We start from the raw sequence: 8467 nt of genomic DNA on the forward strand, positions 1-8467 counted from the left end.
CTAAGATGACAGGTTTTAGAATACACTAAGCACTGCTCCACAAAGTCTCAGTCTTCAGATGGTTTTTGTTATTTTCTTAAAATCCACCAAAAACCACCTGAGTATTATGTATTAATGATGTACAGCAACAGCACAAGTGAAAAAAATTAGAAAACTATACAAAACTACACAAAAGCAGTCCTCCTACTTTGACCATGTAAAAAAGAGAAACATATCTTGGAGCAATTATCTCTGTTTTCTGATTGCAATGCACAGGGGTGACCGTCAGTGACAGCACAGAGCAGCCAGCGCCTCCACGTAGGGATTTGACTCCATGATGTCACAGAGCAGTTCCATGCAATGACAGAAAGCTCCTTCCAGGGTGACTGTTCATGAGATCACCCCGTAACCGCCCACACAGCCAGCCCAGAGTGCCCCTGCAGCACCATCAGGCGTGGAGCACAGCCCAGCAGCACAGGATGCAGAGCAGCTCCCGCTGGGGCAGGTCCCTGCAGCTCTCCCACGATGGATGCTGCGGTGCTTAAAAAGAAGGGTTACAGCCTTGGTGACACTCTTGGAGAAGGTTCCTATGGCAAAGTGAAAGCTGCCTACAGCCACCGCCTGAAATGCAAAGTGGCCATCAAGATCATTGACAAGAAGAAAATTTCTCAGAATGTGCTGGAAAAATTTCTCCCCAGGGAAATGCAGGCTTTGATGAAACTGCACCACCCCGGAATCATCGAAACCTATGAGATTTTTGAGACGTCCTCTGGGAAAGTGTACATTGTGATGGAGCTGGGGGAGAGGGGGAGCCTCCTGAACTACCTGAGCAGCCAGGGGGCGATGGAAGAGAGCACCGCTCGCTGCAAGTTCCTGCAGCTGGCTTCGGCCATCCAGCATTGCCATGACTTGGACTTTGCCCACAGGGATCTGAAATGCGACAACATCCTACTCGATAATTATCTGAACTTCAAGCTGTCAGACTTTGGCTTTTCAAAACCCCTGTCTCGAGATGGAAATGGAAAAACCATTCTCAGCAGCACCTTCTGTGGGTCTCTTGCGTACTCAGCCCCCGAGCTGCTCGAGCATATTCCTTGTGACCCCAGGGTTTCGGACATGTGGAGCCTGGGCATTATCCTGTATGCAATGCTTTTTGCTTCACAGCCATTTGATAGTTCCAACGTCAGGGAAATGCTCCAGGTTCAGAAACAACAGAAGATTCCCTTCCTGAAGTCAAAAAATCTCTCTGCAGACTGCAAGAACCTCATTGTCCAGTTGCTCCACCCTGATGTATCCCAGAGGCTGCGCATAGATGAAGTTTTGAGACATCCCTGGCTGCAGAACCCAAAACCCCCGCGCAGCCCGCAATCCCCAAGCGACCCCAAAGCCTGTGGCAAGAAAAGCCCCAAAAAAACCAGGACGGAAAACCCCATTGTGCGTAAGTGTAAGGAATGGAGGAGGAAATCAGATTCTCTTAAGGATGCTTTCCTTTAACAGGGCCACAACGTTGGCCTCACCTGTGAACTGCATTAGTTTAAACTCACATTAAAGAGAACCTGTCTAAAATTCCATGTGGCAGTTGTGTCCCCACTCCTGCACAGTGCTCTTGAAGGAGGAACTTTACCACTGCCAAAGTCAGGACTGTGAAACATGGAGGGAAATAATGAGGGAGGGAAGTTTTAGAATGTGTAAACAAACTGAGTGCAGAGGAGCACTATGCATGTAATACTTGAAGGAGGAATGTATTTCAAACAAGACAATGCAATTTGTTTTTTTATATCAGACCTGGTGCACTTTATACCAATTTATAGCTATCTCGATATTCAGACTCTAGGATCTGCTTAGACACACTGCTTATGAATCAAAATTTAGCTGATTTTCTCTTTCAAATTTGACTCTTTCAACAAAAAAAATGTGCAATGGAAACCATTTCCCTATACTTAAAAATTAACAAGGATTACAAATCAGTTGTACCATAACACAGGTTTTCAGTCAAAAGGAATGGGGGAAGAGTTTTCATTAATTAGCGTTAATTAGCAAGGAAAATTAAAAAAAATACATCCAGCTGACTTTTAACTGAAACTTAATGGCTGAGCAAAAGACATGCACAAATTCTTTTTTCTATAACAAGAAACATTATGTTAGACATTAAAAATAAAGCTTATACCTTCAATGCTCCAGGTTCAGAGGTTGTTTAGCTTAAAACTTAAAAAATAATGTAAATTATTTTATTACAGTCCTGCAAGGTAGTCCTGATCAAGGATAATTTTAAAAGCCTGCAAAATGAGAAGTCTCCTGTCCCACTGGTGTAATACATTTACCTCTAGGTCCCACAGGATTGATTCAAATGGATAAGTTATGCAAGCACACATTTACAGTCCAGCCACTTCTTGCAGAAAAGCATCAAAAAATGTCATGTGGGTAAAATCTGATCCCAGTGGAGACTTTGGGAGGTTTATCACTCAATTCTTTGGTACTCAAATAATTGCCTGTCACTAAAAGTAAAGCAAAACAAATATAATTTCATGGGTCCGCTTGGCCAGATACATTTGACCAGTTATCGATCTACAAGGGTATTTATCCAACACCTGAGCATGTCATGCACACAAATGATAACCTACTCATCATTTAGTATTGCTTAGAAAGGGTCAGGCTACTATGTTTTACTCTTTATAAAATAGAGAGAAAATACAGTTGAAGTGCTACTGAAAAGCAGCAAAGTGTCAAAAAGTACTTCAACATACAATTTGACAAGACAAAAATTATGTTTATACAGTATTTCACCCATTACTCTTTACAGAAAATCTGCTGTTCACTTCAAAATAGGACGCTAAAATATCAAACATAAAATAGTGCTATCGACAAAGACATCAAATAACAAAAAAATGGACCATTAAACTATTAAATTAAAACTATTATTTCCATTTAGTAAGTGTGGACAACTAAATCTATTCTGGGGAAAGAAACCTTTTTGCTTAATAATGTAAGAGATTATTTTTGATGCTAAGAAATCAAATGCACTCTGGAATAATTACAAACCTTACTCTGAATTGTCTTCTGCCTCAGAGAGTGGATTAAAAGATGGATTGTACAAACAGCCATTCAGCAGAGCTCTCACTATCCTAAATAATCCAAGGAGAGACAAAGTCAGATCCAGCTCTAATTAACACTCATTGCTCATGGCAGGAGAACATTAACATGGTACATTTCCACTGGCACATGTTTAGAAGTCACAGCCATTGAAAAGGACACCTGGACAAACAAAATGGAGTTTATGAATTCTTTGAGACAGCAGTTCAGTAGAAAGCTTAAAAATGTAGCTTATTGTTATTTTGCTTTTGTTGATTTAATCTGGGACCAGAATACAATACTAAAAAAAAACGTGAAGCCATGGAAAAAATTTCTTATTCTATTTTAATTTTGCCACTTATTATTGCATTATCAGACACCAGATACAAGGGGAGACAATGTGACTGGAAATGATCCCATGGGATGTGCCACAAAGAAGGTGTGGCACCTCTTCCTGGTGTACTGGCACCTCTTTAGGCAGGATCAGGAGGCTCCACACTGTGATGCATTCATGGCAAGACTACTGCTAAAGTTCAGGCAGCTCAGGCACATTCTTATTTCCAGTTCTGTGTCTGTGGCCAAAATATGTCTAAGTGCACAGTCAAAATCAAAAGGCAGGACAGCTCTCTTACCCAGAGGCCTTTCCAGGTGATTTCATTACAGGTATGAGCTGCTCTGTTGTGTAAATTGTATAAAAGAGCCTGCCGTGCATCTAAGGAGGGTGCACTTTGCAATTCTGGTTTACTTGGGAATTCAGTTTTATTCCAATCCTTTTAGTAAGACAAGATGTGCCAATGAAAACAAACATATATAAGTTCTAAAAAGCTTCTAGAGAAAGAGGACCTATGAACTGTATTGGTGAATATGACAACAAAACCAAACTAAGCATACTAAAAATATAATTTCAGTTGAATGCAGTAAAAGGGGTAAAATGTGTCCTGCTGTTACTCCGTCAAAACGACACTGGGTTTATTTTAACTAAAGATCATAGAATCATATATTTACTAAGGCTGGAAAAGACCTCTAAAATCTCAAGCCCAGCCATTAAATCAACACTGCCAGGTCCACCACTAACAATGTCCCCAAGCACCTCATCTATGCATTTTAAAAAAAACCTCCAGGGATGGTGATTCCACCATGTCCCTAGGCAGCCTGTTCCAGTACTGGAGCCCTCTTTCAGTGAAGAACTTTTCTTGACACCCAGTCTAAACCTCTAAACCTTCACTGGCACAACCTTCCTCTTGGTCCCATTGTTTGTTACTTGAAGGAAAACACCAACCCTCCCCTGACTGGAGCCTCCTTACAGGCACTTGCAGAGAGTGGTGAGGTCCCCAAGCCTCCTTTTCTCCAGCCTAAACAACCGCAGTTAACTCAGCTGCTCCTCAGTTCTCTCAGTTTCTATCTCCTCAGATTTCAAGAGGAATCAATACTACACACCTAGCACAGGGGAATGAAAATGGAGATTGTTGTAATCACTAATGTTTCAGATCAAAATTTAATTTGCACTTTCCTCTACACATTACAAGTGATTGAGTTTTAGAATCATCTTTTCCTTAGCCAGAAGTATCCACACTTTCTTATCTTATATCATTGGCACTTAAATTAATGGTTTTTATCTAACTGATACAGCAGTCATAATAAATATTTAAGATAACTATTTAAATTTTGGCTATATTAACACTATAATGTAAAGAATCTTAATTTTATTTGCCTCAATAAATCAAAGATTAAACTCACTCAGACATTTTATCTTGCTTGCCCTTAGAATAAAGAAATTCACTTTAAATATGAATAATAGGTCTTCATTTTATGAGCTTTGTTCATTTCCATAGATTCAGTTTGAAAATAAAATTATTTCTAGTACTTACTGGAATGCTGATAATGAAACTATTGAATTAATACTTTTTTGTCTCCATCTAAAAATCACTTTAACTCATTGTGAGGGGTTGGATTCTTAAAGGACAACCTGCCTCAATTTATGCTCCTTGCTATGGCACTCAGAGCCATATGAACCGTCATGGATATTCCATTAAATTTCCATTTCTTCCCAATTCCTGCAAGGGTTTCTTGTTTAATGAGAATTAATTCTTTTACTCACACAGATACTTTTTCCAAAATAAAACCTCTAAACATGATTACGATGGTCACTGTACAGCCAGCAGAAATGATTCAAACCACAAAAACGCCAGTGGATAACTTTGTTGGTGGTACAAAAGGGTGCGATTTGGTGGAATTGTGCAGAATTTACATGCAGCAAGTGCTGCACACACCAATTTGACCAAGAACACAGCGTCCAGGACAGCACTCCCATCTCCTGGAGTATCAGTGCATTTTCCCCAGAGGCTGTATGTTTAATTTGCTGGCTGTGTGGTGTGTGCTGCCCCCTCCCTGCTCTGACAACCAGCAGGGCTCTGGTGCCTCCATCCAGCTTCCTGGGGACTCTGGGGACAGATGGCTTCAGGGCAGCCAAGGGCTGTCTGGAACTGTTACCCAGACGTCTTGGCACTATGCAAATATCACTATCAATCATTTTATTATAAATACTGGACAGCCCAGGACCCACTGAGCTCTCCCACTGGCAGTGGCTGCACTCCAGGAGCTCCTGTTGAGCAGGGACAGCTCTCAAGGTTACCCTCAAGGCTGAAAGGTTCCTTGCCACAACAGATCCTCAAGGAGTGATCAATAGTGTCCCAACCTTTGAAATCTTAGCCTGCACATAAACTCCTCTGGACATAAACCACTGGCCAAGTAGGAGGCTAGGACAGGATGCAGCTGCAGTCTCAGGAGTCTAGAATGCAAGGGGTCCTTCCTGAAGCTCATGACTCAGTGGGAGAGTCTCCCTGACAGCTTTTTCTGACCTCGTCCTTTAGGCAGCAAATAGTCAAGTGTACCTTGTTAAAGCACTGCCACATTCACCATTTGATTTTGTTAACTTGCTCTTTTATGCTAACAAGGTTTACTGCAGCTTCTCTCTCCAGTGAATGCATCACTCCATTCAGGGCAGGGTGCAGTGGACAGAGGGAACAGGTGAAAGGGGTTAACAGCACTGGAGGGAATAAACATTTGCTGATTCTTCTAACAGAAAAGGCAAGTTATCTGTTATGCCACTTGACAGCTTGTAAATGGATGAATGACTGCCTTTAATAGTGGTGATATTTACTGCCTCAGAAACCTAATTCCTTTGACCTGAACAGAAATGGTCACAGTCATTAGAGCTACATAAATACAGCACTCAAATCTTCTTGAGCACATAACAGTCCTATGAAAAAATCATGACACTATTCATAACACAAGACACAGCTAGAACAAAAATTAATCTTTCAGAACCTGAGTTTTGAAAATTGTTCATGACAAATTTTAATGGACCAAATCAAAGTTTATTCAAGTCATTTGGAGTCCTTGGTATTGATATTTACATCAGCACCTAAACCTTTTTCTTATTTACAAAGATAATTCATATTATGCTAAGTTTTACCCAAGCAATTTCTGCAAGATAAGACCATCTAGACATGTTAGTTACTTAGTTTACCAGACTGTGTTAGACACCTAAAATTAGCATAAGTCCCAGGTACATTGCAGCATTTAATGCGTTTATCTCACAATATCCTTGTAAAGAAGAGGAAAAACATTATCTCAGCTTTACAAAGTGAATATGAAACACAGGATGAATATGGAACTTTTAAAACATATTAAGTACTCAGATCCTATAAGCACCGAGTGCCTGATTACTGTTAAAAATATGAGCAAAGGTGTTATACAGACTAAGCCACTGAGAAACACAATCTGTGATAAAAGGGATCTTAATCAGGAGCAGTAAAGTCATGAACTATACTGCACTATTACTGCTGCCTGTTTTTTCTGCGTTTGATGAGATTTAACTAAAAAAAAACACCATAAAAGAGCCCAAACCAAAGAAAACTCACCCATTTTAAGCATACTACTTCCATGTATAGTTGAAATATGGTGACTACAGCATCTCTTTGTTACACACATCAAGCTATTCAAAGTTTGCCAGAGATATTGTTCAAGCCATATCTTCCTAGCATTACATAAAATCCTAAATATTCCAACATGCATAAAATTAAAAAAAATAAGCTGAATTTTCTTCATGCTTTAATCATTAACTTTCACTGTACCAATACCAAGATGCAAAAGTAAATAAAATGGGACTGGTTTGCTTGCTCTGCAGGATCAACTTGTTCTGATAGTTTATTCCTACCAGTCCTGCTCAACATCAGCAATCAGCTTTGAGATGTGATTTTTTTAAAATGCAGTTTAACATAGAATCATCAATCCAGCAAAGTACCTGCCAGGGTATAGTCACCTGCAGTTTAAGAAAATTGTGTGGGTTAATCAGAGAGAAATTTCTGCTTTTCTGATGCAAAGCTGTGAGCTTTACATTATCTTAAAGCATGGGCAATCCACCAAGGGACTACACATTCAGAGAGTTTTTAATGAATATGTATACATTAGTCTTTTATGATTTTCCTTAAAGGAAAATATTACATCAAAGCAAAGCTAGTTTAGCCTACTACAGAAATTATTTCTTCAGTATACTTCAATGTGTTTCAGAAACAGGTTTTCTTAGTAATAAATATTTCCTACTAGGAGGAAGAAATATGTAGTTAATTATTTTCCAAATGCTTTAAAGTAAAATGGCCAAAATCTTATCTTGATTTTGTTAGACTATTGTGTTTTAAGCACAATAAGCAGTGATAACAAAAAAAAAAAGTATCACTAAAGCAGAGCAAAAGAATGTTTTCTAGAACTAGCTTCTTCCCTATCTAGCCACAGGACCATGTGTACAAAAGAATTAGGAGTGTCTGAATCTTGTGCTGACTTCACATTACTGCTAGTTCTGACATAATCCACAGCTCCAAGACTGTTCTACAGTTCTCCTTTGTCTTCTTATTCCTTTACATCCTTCCAAAGGATAAGGATACTTTGCATTTCTGGGAAATAGTACAGAAATCATGAATAGTTGCTCAATAGCAGGTTGAATACACCATATTGTTCACCATTAAAAGAAAGATGTAAGAACAGTTCACAGTGTGTTCTAGTCTTGTGTCTAGTGTTCTTTCCTTTTCATGTCCAGATGGGACTCCCTTTATCCTCCTTTTTCTGTTGTATGATTCATCACCAAAGGTTTCCCTCATGCACTTATTACAGCAGGTGTTCTATCCCTTAAATGCATTCATATGGAAAACTATGAGGAGAAATACTGAACCAAAAAACTAAATAGAATGGAGTGTAAATTAAAACATTTTTAGTCTATTTTTTTAGTGTATTGAAAACAGATATTATTATTATACTGAACCATAGTAGAGGTCTCAAAACCTGATATTGTTGAACAATAGCATACATTAATTGTATTAATGTATGCAGATGCCTCAAGCAACCTGTAAAAAAAAAAACTAAG

The 8467-nt window shown here is 39.2% G+C and overlaps 1 protein-coding gene across 1 annotated transcript; it reads left to right on the forward strand.

Annotated features, from left to right (window-relative positions):
• Nucleotides 1–504: 504 nt before the first annotated feature.
• On the forward strand, nt 505–1473 carry LOC311158056 (testis-specific serine/threonine-protein kinase 2-like; the record flags this gene model as incomplete). Its single annotated transcript, XM_084213175.1, has 1 exon — nt 505–1473. One exon carries the CDS (start codon nt 505–507, stop codon nt 1471–1473), a length of 969 nt encoding a protein of 322 aa, XP_084069301.1.
• Nucleotides 1474–8467: the final 6994 nt, after the last annotated feature.

Source organism: Fringilla coelebs, assembly GCF_963513975.1.
Source record: "Fringilla coelebs genome assembly, chromosome: 11".
NCBI lineage: Eukaryota > Metazoa > Chordata > Aves > Passeriformes > Fringillidae > Fringilla > Fringilla coelebs.